The sequence below is a fragment of the Coregonus clupeaformis genome, chromosome 30 (assembly GCF_020615455.1).
Source record: "Coregonus clupeaformis isolate EN_2021a chromosome 30, ASM2061545v1, whole genome shotgun sequence".
Classification (NCBI taxonomy): Eukaryota; Metazoa; Chordata; class Actinopteri; order Salmoniformes; family Salmonidae; genus Coregonus; species Coregonus clupeaformis.
This window is the reverse complement of record NC_059221.1, coordinates 44485565-44503944: the sequence shown is the minus strand read 5'-3', so window position 1 is coordinate 44503944 and position 18380 is coordinate 44485565. Positions and strand designations below refer to the sequence as shown.

The following is an 18380-nucleotide window of genomic DNA, read 5'->3' as shown; positions in this document are numbered from 1 at the left end:
ATGATTAAAAACCTAACGGCATGCTCTATAACGACTCGATGTCTGTGTCCCAAATGGAAACCTAGTTCCTGTAGTGCACTACTTTGACAGGGCTTATTCCCATAGCCTGTAGAGTCAATAACTTACAGTAACGGTACTGTAGAGGACAGTGGGTTGTTATGATTGTAATTGAGCACTCAATACACTGTGTGGATCTGAGTGAGCTTTACATTACATTTTTTAAGTCTTGTATTTGAATGAATAGCAAAGGCATGGGCTCTTTCTCAATCCATCTTTCTGCAATTCCTCGCTTCCTATCTCCTTGCCTCCTTTTCAACTGTAATGGAGGAGAAGGTCCAAGGTCCCTCCCCTCAGACCTTCTCATCCAATGCCTTTTGAGAAGGAGGTGAGGAGAGAGGATGTGAGGAATTGAGGAAAGATTAATTGAAAAAGAGCTATGGTGATTTGAACTGTTAATAAACTAGAATAGAAATCAACGTAGAGCTAGCTAGCCGTAGATGCAGTGGTGGAAAAAGTACCCAATTGTCATACTTGAGTAAAAGTAAAGATAACTTAATAGAAAATGACTTAAGTAAAAGTGAAAGTCACCCAGTAAAATACTACTTGAGTCAAAGTCAAAAAGTATTTGGTTTTAAATATACTTAGTATCAAAAGTAAATGTAATTGCTAAAATATACTTAAGTATCAAAAGTAAAGGTATCATTTAAAATTCCTTATATTAAACAAATCAGATGGCGCAATTTTCTTGTTTCTTTTATTTACGGATTTCCAGGGGTACACTTTAACACTCAGACATCATTACAAATTAAGCAGGAGTCCGCCAGATCAGAGGCAGTAGGGATGACCAGGGATGTTCTCTTGATAAGTGTGTGAATTAGACAATTTTCCTGTCCTGCTAAGCATTCAAAATGTAATGAGTACTTTTGGGTGTCAGGGAAAATGTATACAGTAAAAAGTACATAATTTTCTTTAGGAATGTAGTGAAGTAAAAGTTGTCAAAAATATAAATAGTAAAGTAAAGTACAGATACCCCAAAAACTACTTAAGTAGTACTTTAAGGTATTTATACTTAAGTACTTTACACCACTGCGTAGATGTTGTATAGAAAAAACGAGAACTGGTCAGTATTGAGCAAGAATCATTCTGGCGTTCTACCTGGTCAGCATTATGACCAAACATGAGAACGGACGGAGAGGTAGAAGGAAAGAGAGAGTGAATGAGAGAATAAAGAGAGTGTGAGCACGGTGTTAAATAATGCAATCTCAACGCCAGAGAAAAACAGCTTTGCTGACACCGTGATACCATGTTACATACTGAGGTATGTCTGCGTTCCCAAAGGGGTGTGTGTCTGTGCGTGTCTGTGTGTGCACTTGAGTGGACGTACGTGCATGCATGCTTGTGTGTGTGTGTGTGCGCATGCATGCATATGTGAATGTATACACAGCAGCCTCACTAAAGGCTGTGTGTGTTTTAATCTGCTGGGGTTTTAATGTGGATCTCAGCTCTCCTGTGTCAGCCTCTCTTCTCCGGCAGCCATCCATCAGTCATCACTTCCTGCCTGTCACTTTCCCCTGGTTACAGTGTCCGTTATACCTCAGACGCCCAGTCAGCACTACAGGTGCTGTGTGTGTGTCATATTGCCTAGCATCTCAACACTTTAAAGATGCTTCCTCACTGATTTACTAGTCCTTATTTCCCAGAAAGACAGACGGACAGACAGACAGACAGACAGACAGACAGAGAGAAAGAGAGACAGAGAGATAGACAGACAAACAGACAGACCGAGACAGACAGACAGAGAGACAAACTGACAGACAGACAGACTGAAAGAGAGACAGACATACAGACATACAGACATACAGACGGACAGACAGACAGACAGAGAGACAGAGAGACAGACGGACAGACAAAGACAGACAGACGGACAGTCATACGGACAGACAGAGAGGCAGACGGACAGACAAAGAGACAGACAGTCGATCAGTCGATCTCTCAATCCCTCAACATGCAATCAGTTAGTGGATAACATAGGGAAGGAAATCATTCAAAACCATGGAGTTCCAGACATGTCGTCTCCAACAGCATGTAGCCACTGAGCTCCACTGCCACTATCGGCTCTTGAGAGCTCCTCCAGAAGGATGAGGATGGTGATGGAGACAGCCCGGCTTTGTGTGTACGCCATCAGTCTGTACTGTAGCACTGTTGAGCCTTCATTTATTGAGCGGTGTGGGGGCGACAGCTGTGTGTGTGAAGACCGTCCCAGCCTCCCCTGCCGCCCCCCTCCTCTATCCTCCTCTCCCCCCTGCCTCCCTCCCCCTCCTCTCCCCCTGCCTCCCCTCCTCTCCCCCCTGCCTCCCCTTCCTCTCCCCTCCTCTCCCCCCTGCCTCTCCTCTTCTCATCTCCTCTCCCCCCTGCCTCCCTCCCCCTCCTCTCCCCCTGCCTCCCCTCCTCTCCCCTCTGCCTCCCCTCCTCTCCCCTCCTCTCCCCTCTGCCTCCCCTCCTCTCCCCTCCTATCCCCTCTGCCTCCCATCTTCTCCCCCAGGACAGTAAGTGATTGTCCATGTTGCCAGATTCTCCCTGAGCAACATCAGTCAGAGGCTGTGTCCCAAATGGCACCTTATTTCCTATATAGTGCACTACTTTTGACCAGATCCATCTGGGCCCTGGTCAAAAGTAGTGCACAACATAGGGAATAGGGTGCCATTTGGGACACAGACAGTCAGTCCATGGAAAACTAGGTAATACAGTAGACTGATATTCCCACAGAGACATCACTCACTAATGAGCAGACGATGATGGATAGGCTGATTAAATATGTGTGGATGTCCTGGTGTCCGTTTCATCGTGACGTTATGCTGTCTATCAATTTGTAACATATTTCAGTGAGGAAGTAAAGTGAATCTAAACAATTTGAAATGAGGGGGTAATGTTTATGCTATCTCACGGAACACTCCTATCTATATGTTGCAAGCCGGAGTAGAAAGAATTACCAAAAATGGTGGGTAAGAGGGGACAAGGAACTACGTCCCCTTAATCATGTTTGGCCACTTCCTTGCTGGTCGCATCTCAAAGACACCGCCCGAGGCTTGACATAATAAAATGGATGAACTCAATAAGGAGTGAATCAAATGTGATGTGGGTTTTTGTTTAACGCCTGGTTGTCTCACTAGCCAACAGAGTCCATCACCAGCATGACCTCTACTGTCACACCGAAGCAGATCATTACACTCTCTCTCCATCTCCTCACAGAGACACCACCGACCTCTCTGTCTCTAGGAGTTACCCTCCCCTCCCCTCCCCTCTCTGTGTGTGTGTGTGAGAGAGAGAGAGAGAGAGAGAGAGAGAGAGAGAGAGAGAGAGAGAGAGAGTGTGTGTGTGTGTGAGAGAGAGAGAGAGAGAGAGAGAGAGACCGAGCGAGAGAGAGAGCGCGAGAGAGTGAGCGAGAGAGAGTGTGTGCGTGAGAGAGAGAGAGAGAGCAAGAGAGCGAGCGAGAGAGAGAGAGTGTGTGCGTGAAAGAGAGAGAGAGAGAGAGAGAGAGAGAGAGTGTGAGAGAGAGAGAGAGAGAGAGAGAGAGAGAGAGAGAGAGAGAGAGAGAGAGAGAGAGAGAGAGTGTGTGCGTGAGCGAGAGAGAGAGAGAGAGAGAGAGAGAGAGAGAGAAAAGAGTGAGAGAGAGAGAGAAAGAGAGAGAGCGAGCAGAGAGAGAGTGTGTGCGTGAGAGAGAGAGAGAGAGAGAGAGTGTGTGTGTGTTTGTGAGAGAGAGAGAGAGAGAGAGAGAGAGAGAGAGAGAGAGAGAGAGAGAGAGAGTGTGTGTGTGTGTATATGTGTGTGGCTCCTCGAATACAGTGAGGCAGAGTGGAAATAAATCTGGGACTAGAGCAAGAAGGGCGCTGGCTCCCTTTCAGGACATACGTGCCCCATCAGGGGGCCAGTGCCATCTCCCCCTGCCCTCTGTGATCCTCCACGGTCCCTAACAGGACTAGTCAGCCTTCCATGCCTGCCAGAGAGAACCTAAGCCTGGGGGAATCTGTCTGTAAGGCAGTGGGGTATTCGTGGATCAACCAATGGTTAAAGCATACAGTCATGCAGGTAAACTATAGTCACTTGTGCTGTTACAGTAAACATTATGTTGCAATTCTAACTCTTGATAAATGAATGAGTCCATTTTGCAGATGCATGTTGGGCAGTGAGGGATAAACACAGACATCTGTTAGTCAGTAGGAGAAAACCTTTCTGTTTCTGTCGCTAAGCGACCACGCCCCTCCACATACTGCAAGACGGAAATCTCACACAACAAACATTCCTAAGTACTGCTTTAAACTGGATCTGCTTAAGCTAAATCAAATAGGTAACACTCAACCAAAATGGATATCTGGTGATATCTGGTGAGGAAGGCCCTCGGCTGATATACAGTGAGGGAAAAAAGTATTTAATCCCCTGCTGATTTTATGCGTTTGCCCACTGACAAAGACATGATCAGTCTATAATTTTAATGGTAGGTTTATTTGAACAGTGAGAGACAGAATAACAACAACAAAATCCAGAAAAACACATGTCAAAAATGTTATAAATTGATTTGCATTTTAATAAGGGAAATAAGTATTTGACCCCTCTGCAAAACATTACTTAGTACTTGGTGGCAAAACCCTTGTTGGCAATCACAGAGGTCAGACGTTTCTTGTAGTTGGCCACCAGGTTTGCACACATCTCAGGAGGGATTTTGTCCCACTCCTCTTTGCAGATCTTCTCCAAGTCATTAAGGTTTCGAGCCTGACGTTTGGTAACTCGAACCTTCAGCTCCCTCCACAGATTTTCTATGGGATTAAGGTCTGGAGACTGGCTAGGCCACTGGAGACTGCTGGAATACCCATCCACAACCCATTTTCAATGCCCTGGCTGAGGGAAGGAGGTTCTCACCCAAGATTTGACGGTACATGGCCCCGTCCATCGTCCCTTTGATGCGGTGAAGTTGTCCTATCCCCTTAGCAGAAAAACACCCCCAAAGCATAATGTTTCCACCTCCATGTTTGACGGTGGGGATGGTGTTCTTGGGGTCATAGGTAGCATTCCTCCTCCTCCAAACACGGCAAGTTGAGTTGATGCCAAAGAGCTCGATTTTGGTCTCATCTGACCACAACACTTTCACCCAGTTTTCCTCTGAATCATTCAGATGTTCATTGGCAAACTTCAGACGGGCCTGTATATGTGCTTTCTTGAGCAGGGGGACCTTGCGGGCGCTGCAGGATTTCAGTCCTTCACGGCGTAGTGTGTTACCAATTGTTTTCTTGGTGACTATGGTCCCAGCTGCCTTGAGATCATTGACAAGATCCTCCCGTGTAGTTCTGGGCTGATTCCTCACCGTTCTCATGATCATTGCAACTCCACGAGGTGAGATCTTTCATGGAGCCCCAGGCTGAGGGAGATTGACAGGTCTTTTGTGTTTCTTCCATTTGCGAATAATCGCACCAACTGTTGTCACCTTCTCACCAAGCTGCTTGGCGATGGTCTTGTAGCCCATTCCAGCCTTGTGTAGGTCTACAATCTTGTCTCTGACATCCTTGGAGAGCTCTTTGGTCTTGGCCATGGTGGAGAGTTTGGAATCTGATTGATTGATTGCTTCTGTGGACAGGTGTCTTTTATACAGGTAACAAGCTGAGATTAGGAGCACTCCCTTTAAGAGTGTGCTCCTAATCTCAGCTCGTTACCTGTATAAATGACACCTTGGAGCCAGAAATCTTTCTGATTGAGAAGGGGTCAAATACTTATTTCCCTCATTAAAATGCAAATCAATTTATAACATTTTTGACATGCGTTTTTCTGGATTTTTTTGTTGTTATTCTGTCTCTCACTGTTCAAATAAACCTACCATTAAAATTATAGACTGATCATGTCTTTGTCAGTGGGCAAACGTACAAAATCAGCAGGGGATCAAATCCTTTTTTCCCTCACTGTATCTGTGCTCGTTGGTATCCTTGTACCATGTAACGTCAGATGTGTTATCTGTGTCAGCAGTCCTGTCTAGTTGAGTCAATGGTCCTGTCTAGTTGAGTCAGTGGTACTGTCTAGGTGTCCTTATTTTGTCTATATCTCTTGTTGTTATTTATTTTAAATGCACTCACTGTAGCACTTTGAAAATACATTATAAATTAAAATAGATGTATTATTATTATTATTATTATTAATGTCAAACGGTACTGATAAATGGTACCAGTGAGGAAGCATAGATGTATCTTCCTCCCACCATACTACTTGCTCCTGAGTGGTGCAGCGGTCTAAGGCACTGCATCTCAGTGCTAGAGGCGTCACTACAGACCCTGGTTTGATCCCAGGCTGTATCACAACCGGCTGTGATTGGGAGTCCCATAGGGCGGCGCACAATTGGTCCAGCGTCGTCCGGGTTTGGCCGGGGTAGGCCGTCATTGTAAATAAGAATTTGTTCTTAACTGACTTGCCAAGTTAAATGAAAGTAAAATAAAATTAATGCTCTGACCTGGGAGTGGTAAGACCTGGGTCTAAATCCATCTCTCTTTTCTCAGGAACTGGGGCTGCCTAACTATTTCAGTCAACTATTGCACGCTCTTCATAAAATATTCTATGGATGATGTAATACTAAAATGAAGAAAAAATACATATAAAGTGATAAACAAATAAAGAATGGGGGCAATCGATTGATCAAATAATTGGGGAATGATTAGGATAAACTCCATCAGTCATTTTTTATAATGATTCCATGCTATCTGTCCAGCAAAATCAACCATTTATTTGAGAAACCATAATCTTCTGGATAAGACCCTTCAGACCTTAGTACACACGTCAGTTGACTGCCAATCACAAGTGAAGTGAGCTTCCTTCAGCCCCTTGTTAGCATAATGATTGTATTAATCTGCAAATTTAAATTTGAAGCCAAATGGCAGTTCAAAGCCATAATGCGTTAGTTTTCAGTAATAATGAAGCGTTTGCTATATATTGAATTGCCATTGTCCTCCATGAGAGGCTGGGTATTTGCACATGTCTAAGACAGTGGAGTCGGCCATGATGACTGTGCATTACTCTGCCAGGCAGCTCAGTATTAGTATTCTAGTCACAGGCGAGGGAGGGAGAGAATGAGGGAGAGGAGAAGAGGAGGGAGGAGGGAGAGGAGGGGGGCACAAGCAACATAAAATACAGACTGCTCCAGCATTATCTTGAAAGCACAGAGAGTGATTTTCCACAAAAGAAGTAGCAGTCTCTCTTCTGTCCTACAGGTGAAGGCAAGTTGACAATAGTTTGAACTGTCCGAAATGCAGTGGACCAATTGAATAGCAACAACAAATGGCAACAAGCTGAATGACTAGCACAGGTGACAGTGATGAGAGCATAACAAACACACTACACTGACAGACAGAAATGTCATTGAAAGTTTATGTGTGAGCTTGGAGTAGCTCTCAGTAATGGGATCTGGCATGTTTTTCTGGTTAGAGATGATCGAGGCAGACACTTCTACGTCTCTCTCTCTCTGTCTCTCTCTCTGTCTCTCTCTCTCTCCTTTTCTCTGTCTCTCTCACTCGCTCTACGTCCCTATACAGTTCTCTCTCTCTCCCTACAGGCTCCTGCTAGAAACACACTCTGCCAATCTTCATATGTGTGATGGGTTTATTAACAAGATGATTCAGTTATCTGGAATCAGCTACACCACTCATCCATCGTATCGACCCAAACTGTACTGTGCTGTCTCAGATAGTTTCATTTCACCTTGTCCTTCAAAGAATGGTTCCACATCACCAACAATGGTGGATACATAACCAGCTCAGTAAAGCAGTAAAGCTCAGCTCAGCTTGGCTCAGCTCAGCTCGGCTCAGCTTGGCTCAGCTTGGCTCAGCTCAGCTCGGTTCAGACCAGTAGTTTGAAAAGGGAAATAGACATTGAACATTTTGGCATGAATAGAAATGTCTTGTCCATCTAAGTGTTTAATTTACCTCAGTAAGGTCTACGTATGGTTTAGGCATCGATGATCACTGTTTTGTCTGTGAAATTATGATCTACAGTAGCATAGTTGAATGCACTGACTGTAAGTCACTCTGGATATGAATGCCTGCTAAACGACCAAAATGGTCAATGTAAATGCATACTCCTGTGTGCTAATAGGTGGAGATATTAACCATGGGGTCCATAGGGATCAAATATGAGATGATAGAGGTCATGTGAAGGTCAGACAAGAGTTTGTTGTTTTAGCACTATGCTCATTCTATTCAACTGAACCAGCCTCACCATACCTGGGGTGCATCTCAATAATCTAGTTTCCTCCTCACCTTATCTTGTTCTCCATCATCTTCTCTTATGGAAACCCTGATTTAGACTGCACTGATTTGAACAGCGGAAAGCAATACCAGGCTGATGCCTACTGGAAGTGTGATTTCAGCCTATCTTCTTCTTCCACATGAGCGTGGATGCAGGGAAGGAGACAAGGAGAGGAGGCATATTTAGACATTGAGATGCACCCCATCATGACCTTAGAGAGTCCATGCTGGTAAGGGTGGCGTTGACAGGAAAGGAGGGATGGCTCGGCAGAGGACTACTGAAGAGCAGTGACACACACACACACTCTCTCTCTCTCCTAGTTTTACTGCCTTCAACGTCAAATCGATTTATCCTTTGTGACCTTTCTAAGCCAATGAGAGTAATTTCACGCAATTCACACCTTCTTCCCACAAGGCTCACTGCTTACTGGTCTGTGAAAGGAGTTTCCTAAGGGTCTAATGGAGACCCAGTCAACTTCACACACAATACCAAAACCAATACACCATGAAATAAAACACAATACATTTCTGAGTTCAGTAAACTACCTATAGGAAGCAGAACATACTTCCGGCTGAAACAACCACCCATTTACTACTGTATAGATATTTATTGCTATATTCATTATTATGTAGCTAGCTTAGCACCTTACACCTTAAGACCCCATAGATTCAGATTGAACTTTGAACTCTGAGTACTATATAGGCCATATCTATCCATACTATAGGTGCTTTGTCCCTTCCTCCCAACCAATTGCAGAAATATTGATTGATCCCTCAACTCTCTCATATTCATCCAATCCAGTGGAGTGAGTCACTCTCCTGAGATTTTGTGTCACCGTGGTAACATAGCCTTAGGGGAGCACTGTCCCAACCCAGGAGAAAGTAGCCATTGTGACGAATTGATTTCCCCCCAACCCTTTAAACAACATCTCTGCAGGGATCCAAATCATGATGACAGTTAATGAAATATTTCTGAAATGATCTGATTTCCTTTTGTGTCAGGATCTTTGTTAGCTTCCAATGCATACAACACATATTTTGTATTCACAGATAGTTCTGGATGAGAGTGCCTGCTAAATGACTAAATATAAATGTATGTCTTATAAGAGCTGGTTTGCAACAGGCACTTATTCTTAGGTATCTCTTGATGTTGTTGGCCCATTTGAAGTGCTGGCTGCGGGGCAAAGCTTTTGAACCTGACCTTCTAAACCCATTTTATGTTGAGAGACCTGTAGGGAAGCTTAAAGGCTGAATATCCATAGTTCTCTCTCTATTTACACATTAGAGACTCTGCCCTGTAGCCTCACTTTCTCTCTCTATCCCTTCCCTTGCTCTCTTTCTCTCTCTGTCTTTCTCTCTCTATCCCTTCCCTTGCTCTCTTTCTCTCCCTCACTCCGTCTGTATCCTCTTTTCTTTCTTCCTCCATAAGTCGGTCCTTCCCTCCCTCTTCCTCTCTTTACCCCCACTGTCCAGAGACAGAGCCAGCCTCACAGCGCCTCTCCCTGGCTTTAAAGTCCCAGAGTCCCCTGGGACGCTGCACTCAGACTCTGTTTCATCATGCCTCATTCTGGACACTCATCACGTTCATCTGTAGTTTATGCTTTGCACCATTTGAGTCCTCTCACATTCATTTTATCTCTGGAGTTGGGGGTTCATATTCAATTAAAAAGAAAAGAAGGGCTATACAGTCATAAAGAATTGTTGCACAGCGTTTTAACGATTGCAAGGCTGTAGAGTGTGGTCATCCGCAGTCCTACTTGAATAATTTAGAATGATCATCTATGAACATCATTTTATTATAACAATATGATCATCTTTTCAAAAACTGGCAAGAATTGGTGCTCTTAATCTCTGTACACATCTGCAGCATCCAAACACAATCTGAACCAAATCCTCATATTGATTGAAATATAATCATGGCAGGTTTTCTACTGCATTGTCTATCAAACCTGAGAATATATTAGCTAACACTTCACCTGAGTGAGGCCCTCGTTCATGTACTTTATCTGGTTGTCTAAAAGGAACCTATGAACTGAGAGGATGTAGTAATGACAGTGTGTGCTAAATGATGTTTTCTTTAGGATGATCATCAGTGAACACTAGTTCCTATAACATATTTAGTGGTAGAAGGGGAATGGAATCAAGAAACAGATCAGAAAACAGATCATCACCTATGACAGGGGTATTCAAATCTTACCCTACGATGTTCCGGACTACTGCTGCTTTTATGTTCTACACTCTTAGAAAAAAAGGAGCTATCTAAAACCTAAAAGGGTTCTTTGTCTGTCCCCAAAGGAGAACCCTGTAAAGAACCATTTTTGGTTCCAGGTAGAACCCTTTTGGGTTCCATGTAAAACCACATAGGGTTCTACATGGAACCCAAAATAGTTGTACCTGGAACCAAAACGGGTTCTACCTGGAACCAAAAAGGGTTATACTATGGGGACAGCCGAAGAACCCTTTTGGAACCCTTTTTTCTAGGAGTGTACCTGAAAATTACTTGCACCCACCTGGTATCCCAGGTCTAAATCAATCCCACTCCCTGATTAGAGGGGAAGAATGAAAGAAAAGCAGTGGAACTGGCTTCGAGGTCCAGATTTGAATTTGAGGGACCTATACTGAGCATTAATGCAGCACTAAGCATCATTTCAGTTAGTTAGCCTGACTAGTTTTAGTCAGATGATACAGCAAACCTGCATACTGTACACATGATACAACATATAGTATATAACGTACAGCGTTTCCCAAACTTGGTCCTGGGGACCCCAAAGGGTGCACCTGTTGTTTGTTATTCCCTAGCACTACACAACTGATTCAAATAATCAAAGCATGATGATGAGTTGATTATTGGAATCAGCTGTGTAGTGCTAGGGCAAAAACCTAAATGTGGACCCCTTGGGGTCCCTAGGACTGAGTTTGGGACTGATGTACAAGGTGATAAACTGAATAACATACAAGGTGATAAACTGAATAACATAGAAGCTCTCTCTGTAGTGTCCCTGCTGTGTTCTGGCAGTAGCAGTCTATTGGGGTCTGCCAGTAGCAGTCTATGGAGGTTTGCCAGTAGCAGTCTATGGAGGTCTGCCAGTAATGGTCTATGGGGGTCTGCCAGTAACAGTCTATGGAGGTCTGCCAGTAACAGTCTATGGTGGTCTGCCAGTAGGAGTCTATGGAGGTCTGCCAGTAATGGTCTATAGGGGTCTGTCAGTAACAGTCTATGGAGGTCTGCCAGTAGCATTCTATGGAGGTCTGCCAGTAGCAGTCTATGGAGGTCTGCCAGTAGCAGTCTATGGAGGTCTGCCAGTAGCAATCTATTGGGGTATGCCAGTAGCAGTCTATGGAGGTCTGCCAGTAGCATTCTGTGGAGGTCTGCCAGTAGCAATCTATGGAGGTCTGCCAGTAGCATTCTATGGAGGTCTGCCAGTAGCAGTCTATGGAGGTCTGCCAGTAGCAATCTATGGAGGTCTGCCAGTAGCAGTCTATGGAGGTCTGCCAGTAGCAATCTATGGAGGTCTGCCAGTAGCAATCTATGGAGGTCTGCCAGTAGCAGTCTATGGAGGTCTGCCAGTAGCAGTCTACGGGGGTCTGCCAGTAGCAATCTATGGGGGTCTGCCAGTAGCAGTCTATGGAGGTCTGCCAGTAGCAGTCTATGGAGGTCTGCCAGTAGCAATCTATGGGGGTCTGCCAGTAACAGTCTATGGGGGTCTGCCAGTAACAGTCTATGGGGGTCTGCCAGTAGCAGAACATGAGCAGTAACATCACAGGAACCCACCGCTGAGTTGAGATCTTATTCAGTGCTGGCAAGGGTTAATGGTAATGTGCCCTGCCAACCTCAGAAATATGGTGTCTTTCTCAAAGCAAAGCCTGGATCCAAGGCTGGGCTGGAGCAGGTCTGAGTTAGTGCTCTCTGCCTGAAAGCAGGGGGCTCAGGGTGAGTGATGCTATTTCCTGCAGACCTCAGCACTGGCACCTACAAGCCCCATCGTGTTTTAATCAAGCTTTACTCACCCGCAGAGAGAGAGAGAGAGAGAGAGAGAGAGAGAGAGAGAGAGAGAGAGAGAGAGAGAGAGAGAGAGAGAGAGAGAGAGAGAGAGAGAGAGAGAGAGAGAGAGAGGCAGAGAGAGAGAGAGAGAGAGAGGCAGAGAGAGAGAGAGAGGCAAAGAGAGAGAGAGAGAGAGAGAGAGAGAGAGAGAGAGAGAGAGAGAGAGAGAGAGAGAGAGAGAGAGAGAGGCAAAAGAGAGAGAGAGAGAGAGAGAGAGAGAGAGAGAGAGAGAGAGAGAGAGAGAGAGATGAGAGATGGGAGGTGGGAGGGAGAGAGGGAGATGAGAGATGGTATGAAGTAAGAGGGAGAGAGAGAGAAAGTAAGGAGAGAGCAAGAGAGAGGAGCTGTGAGAATAAATAAAAAGAGGTGGTGAAAGATGGAGGGATGATGGAGAGAAAGAGAGAGGTGGGAAGGAGGCATTTAATCAGTGGTTAAATTGTTTTGTAGGAAATTGTAGAAAATTGTTTTGTTCATGAGAGAGCTGCAAGGATAGAGGGAGAGTAATAATGGAGGGATGGAAGATAGAGGGGGACAACAAGCAAGAAAACGATAGGAGATAAAACTGTCCGAGAGACAGAGAGAGAGAGGCAGGTAAAACAGTCAAGTAAAGCGATAAACAGCAGTGAAAGGAATAAGTGTTTGTCTGAGGTGTTGACAGACAGAGAACCCAAAACAGGCACCCTGACTGTGACAGTGCATACTAATCAAATGGATTTGGATTGGTGGATTGGTGGATTGGTCCAATAGCAACCTGATGTGTGATTATGCAGCGATGGGAAGATCAAACAGCGGTATGTAAATTAGGAGCTGTCAGACAAGACATGTAGTCTGGCATACCAAAGGAGAATGTCGCTGTGCTCAGTGCTCAGTATTCAAATCTACTTCCTGAGGGACAGACGCTATCATCTTTCCCATGCCAAAATGTGTTTGTCGAGTATGCCCCCCCCTCCACCTTTTATATTCAAATCAATAGGAGAGGGTTGTGTGTATGACTTGCTTTGGGTTTCACTTCGGTTCTCAATATACATGTATATATTTTTTGTTGATCAAAGCCTTGCATGGTTATGGTATTACTTTTTAGGTAAGACATATTTTTGATGCCCCCTAAGGATGGAAAATAACATCCTTTTAAACCCCCTCCTCCATATTCCAACCCCTTTAGACAGAGTTGTGTCCCAAGTGGCACTCTATTGCCTCTATAGTGCACTTCTTTTGACCAGGGCCCTCTGATCAAAAGTAGTGCACTTTAAAGAGAATAGGGTGCCATTTGGGACGTATCCTAAATATCACACCCTGTTCACATATCTCTATTGCAGGTAATACAGTCATTTTCACTTCACACTCACTTCTATGCTAACTGCCTTATTTCTTCCATTGCCAATTATTCAGTGGTTTGAAAAAAGGATATACTGTATGTTCATAGTATATAGGTTTTGTCTCAAATGACACTTTACTCCCTATATAGTGCACTACTTTTGACTAGAGCCCCTGGTCAAAAGTAGTGCACTATATAGTGAGTATGGTGTCATTTGGGCCAAAAACAGAGCCCTTTTCACTTTTAGCTTTGCTTTACTGCCTGTTTCCTTTCTTGCTAATGATTCAATGTTCTGAAAACAATCTATATATTTATACAGACGTAGGATCTTAATTTGACCTACAGTATATTGTCACGGCAAAATAGTCCTGCAGCAACAGGATTTGAATGTTTAGTTCATAATGATGCTTGATCGGTGGTTTGGCTATTAGCTGGCCAAAAGTAGGCTACATGAAAAGTGCAATACTGTTAATATAACCGTGTGTTAGTGTGGGGTTTCAGTGAATTTATGTAAATTACAAATCTCATCTGCATTTCCTGCAGTGTAGGAAAATCCTCAGCAACAAAAGAGTGATCAAATTAAGATTCTACATCTGTAGCATGAGCCAGCACTGGCTATGTGTGAAATGAGTGGGTGGATGGAGAGAGATATAGAGGCTCCTTTGCTTTGATCAGTTGAAGGGTTTCTCACACGGGATCATGGAAAGTGACAACAACATATGCTCAACTCTGCTGCTGCGTCAATAATGAGATATATCAGTGTATATCAGAAATAGACATACAAAAATAAATAGTATTTCAGTGACTGCTTATACAAGAAGGACCAATGAGGAGGAGATGGAGATGGCATGAAAAGTTGCTGCTGTAAGCAACAGGCAGGGTAGTCATCAGAGAGCCATGCTAGAATAGACAAAAGTGACAATACTCATTCATAGCTAATAAGCAAGCATGGTTTCTAGGGTTAGGGTTTGTGAATAGAAGATGTTGTACTTCCGTCGTCTACAGCATGGCCAGATAGTGACGACCCACAGACACTCAGTAGTTCCACGGCTCCACTGGCTCACCACAGGCCTTGGTCTCATCTTCAGCCAGGGGAGATTGTGTTCACTTTGACATTAGAGCCATCGATCCACAGTCTCCTATAACCTTAATATGAGAGTCTGGTCGATACGCCCCATATCATCTACAGCTCATCCCCATGGTGCCTTCTCTTGTCTGGAGAATAGTGACTCCATTCCAGGGCTGCGTTCCGAATGGCATCCTATTCCCTACATAGTGCTATACTTTTGACCAGAGCCCTATGGACCATGGTCAAAAGTAGTGCACTATATAGGGAATAGGGTGCCATTTGGGTCGCAGACAAAGAGGTGACAATAATAGAGATGTCTGCTGAGAAAGGACATGTCTTGTGTGACTCTTCCGGAAGCCCAGACTTGACACAATCTGATAACTGATCAACCCTCTGTATTTTCAAGTATTTTGGTGGCAGCATCATGTTATGGGTATGCTTGTCACCTGCAGGGACTGCGGTTTATCAGGATCAAAATAAATATGAAAGGAGCAAAGCCCAGGTAAAAAGTTAGACGAAAACCTGCCTCAGTCTTCTGAGTACCTAACCCTGGGATAGAGTTGTATTTGTCAGTGGGACAATGAACACATTTTAATGCCAAAGACACATCAGAATGGCTTTCCAAGAGGTGTTGAGTGTTCCTGAGGGGTACAGTCTCAGTCCTGACTTAAATCTGCTTGAAAATCAGAGACAAGGTTTGACTATTGCTGTCCATCAATGATTCCCAACCAAATTTACAGAGCTTGAGCAATTTTGACAAAAACAATAGCTATATGCCCTAAGAGCTATGCAGGGTTGGTAGAATCTTATTACAAATGATTTACTGCTGTAATTGCTGTCAAAGTTGCTTCCACAAAGTATTAACTCTGGGAAGTGAAGCATATGCAATCAAGACATCTTCATTTTTTATTTTTTATTCATTAAAAAAATGTTATTTCCTTTTTCCTTCACTTTGAAAATGTTAAGCAGGTTGTGTAGATCAGTAGGAAAAAAATCAAATTAATCATTTTTTAGATTTAATTTTAAGTCAGCAAAAACAGTGCAAGGGGTGTGTAGCAGTCATAACCGCAGACAGGAAGGTGGATGTCAGTGATAAGGCCACTGCAAGTTCTTGCAGCAACTAACTACAGCTCTGAAAGAACACCCTGTTCTTTAGCCGAGGTGCTGGTCAAAAAAAAATCCACAGCGGTAGAGATGAGTGTGTGACTTCCTTTAGAGCCCTGAAAGGAACCATGGCTCTGGTCAAAAGTAGTGCACCAAATAGGGAATAGGGTACTATTTGGGACACAGCCCATGGATTCTCTCCAACGGCTCCTGTCACCCGAACGTTTTATTTACTCTGGCAAAACCTTTCAAAAGCTACTTAGTGTAGTAAAAGAGCAAAGCTTTCCAGACTGCATCAGGGCTGATGTATCGACTTTCTATTGATTAGGCTCATAAGGAGGAAATATGAGGAAACTTTACATCTGTTCATCAGCAATTTCTGTAAAATGTGGAAAACACACAAACCAAGCAGACATGACACACAGAAACACTAGACTCAAGACAACAGGATGACACTGTGTTCGTTAGTTCCTCTCCTCTCGTTAGTGTGCATGTTTGAGATTGACTGACTACATTGCAGTCGGACTGCTCAGAATCACTGATATACAAATCCCTTTGCATCTCAAATAACTTCTCATTATGTGATCAAGATGAGTGATTCTGAGCCTCGCCTTCCGCAAACTGGTCACTTCTAACAATTTATTGCAAGGCCCATTTGTCCATGTGAGTCATGCAACCCCAAACTATCACCTTTGACCCTGAACAGGACTGACCTTTGACCTCTGAGGAGAACTGGGCGGAGTGTCGCGTCTCGAAGAGCTGCAGCTCCCTGTTCAGGTCGCACAGAGTCAGATCGATGTCCCAAGACCGCACCCCTGTTAACACACGATAACAAATGTAGCATGATGCACTATATTACCCATAATTCTCTATAACCATACAACAAACACATTACTGTTGGAGTAGAAGTGCCTGTCTAGGGGCTGATTTCTTTCACGTGACCTAATGAACATGACCCTGCTGGTTGTTATTGCTCCTTGGCACTGATTGGTAGATTTCTACAAATAGGCCGGAGAGGGCCTTCACCATCTTAATCAACCACTGACTCAAAGTCATGGATTAAAAACCATTAAACACCATGGCCTTCCTTCGAGCACTGGGAATGGATAACCCCTAATGTACAGTAACATCGGAAAATTACTGGGTTGGCAAATAACCCCTTGTAGGAAGATGATTGTTATTAATATTGGCAGTTATATGATGAACCTTATTACGCCCCCTGTAAACGGTGAACTACCCAGTATGCAAGCTGTTTCCCTGTTGTGAATGATGCCAGTTCTCATTTAACAGAGTGTCCATTGGCACAGGAAGAGACATCCGTTCAGGGTTTGTGTTTTTTCTTGATTGGCCAGTGTATTGCCTCAACCTTATTCTATTCAACGACCTGTCACAGTTTTCTCTAGAATAATTTAACATCATATTCACATCATGTTTTTTTGTCTGGGATTATTTCCAGTCATCTATATTCCAGTGTTTCAGATAACCCAGTAGGGCCTATTGATTTCACATTTGCAAATTCTTAGTTATTACAGCCAACTGCAATAACTATGGAGAATAATCCATTGCAAACTATAAAGAGTAAACTCTTTATACCAGAAACACTGCAGTCATTCAGGATATCACATACTGGTACAATAGTTTTGTGTTCCGTATTGCTATATTCAGCCCTATAGGGGGCTATCCATCTGGTGCAGTGTCCTCTATGTATGCATTACCAAACAGCTCTGCTCAATCTGAAATCTAACTCACTCATACTGCAGCCTGTATTTGAGATATAGGCATCATCTGCTCCCTTTTTGATCCGCTGCAATGGATTAATTAGATGACAATATTCCAAACAAAGTCACAGCTTGTTCTAAAAAACAATTTGGTTAGATTTTTGTCATACATTTTAATATTGCAAGTGCAGGCCAATGCATAGGGGTCAAGCCTCTGACATCTAAACAAACCACATTTTTACATAAAACAACATATTTGTGGGTAATCTTGAACAGTTTAGAAAGATGTGTAAAGACTTATAATACCCTGTCAAGTAGCCCACTCACCCTGTTTTATGTGTTTTTTGGCAGACTGAAGGTGGTGGTCCGTTGAGATTTCTCCGATAACTATCAGCATGTAAAATCTCCCGTGGTTAAACGGCGGTCTGGTCCTATGGTGCTGTCCACGGTGCTGAACGGGTAGGGTGGGCTCGCGCTGCTCCTCCGGCTCTCCTGGCGCTACAGAGAGCGATGCTGCTGCAACAGGGATTTCCATGGCAACAGCAGAGGAGCGGATGCTGGCTCCTTTTCCATCTCCATGACAACTGCATCCGGTGGCAGCACAGTGCATGAGGGAGGGTTGGGGGAGGATCGGTGGGTGTGGCTTGTGAGGGGGACGCGATTTGATTGGTGCTGGAATATATGGCTATTTGATGTCACAGCACGCCATTGGCCAAATCCGAAATGGAGGTTATGAGAATGTTTATCAATTTGATCTGAATCGACTTTCATGCATAGGTAGTGGTGATGATGATGATGATGATGATGATGATTGGTATACTATATGGTCCTCCTCATTTGATACATCAATAATTTAGTT

General features: G+C 43.9%; 1 protein-coding gene across 1 annotated transcript in view; it reads right to left on the bottom strand.

The window, feature by feature from the left end:
• map1aa (microtubule-associated protein 1Aa) overlaps positions 1-18068 on the bottom strand; it is a 53774-nt gene extending 35706 nt beyond the window's left edge. Inside the window, exons 1-2 of the mRNA XM_045209603.1 lie at positions 17849-18068; positions 16517-16618 (exon numbers count right to left, since the gene is read on the bottom strand). Of these exons, the coding sequence (XP_045065538.1) occupies positions 16517-16618; positions 17849-18056 (310 nt within the window). The 5' untranslated portion in view covers positions 18057-18068. The remainder of the gene's footprint in view (positions 1-16516; positions 16619-17848) is intronic.
• Between the last annotated feature and the right edge of the window lie 312 nt (positions 18069-18380).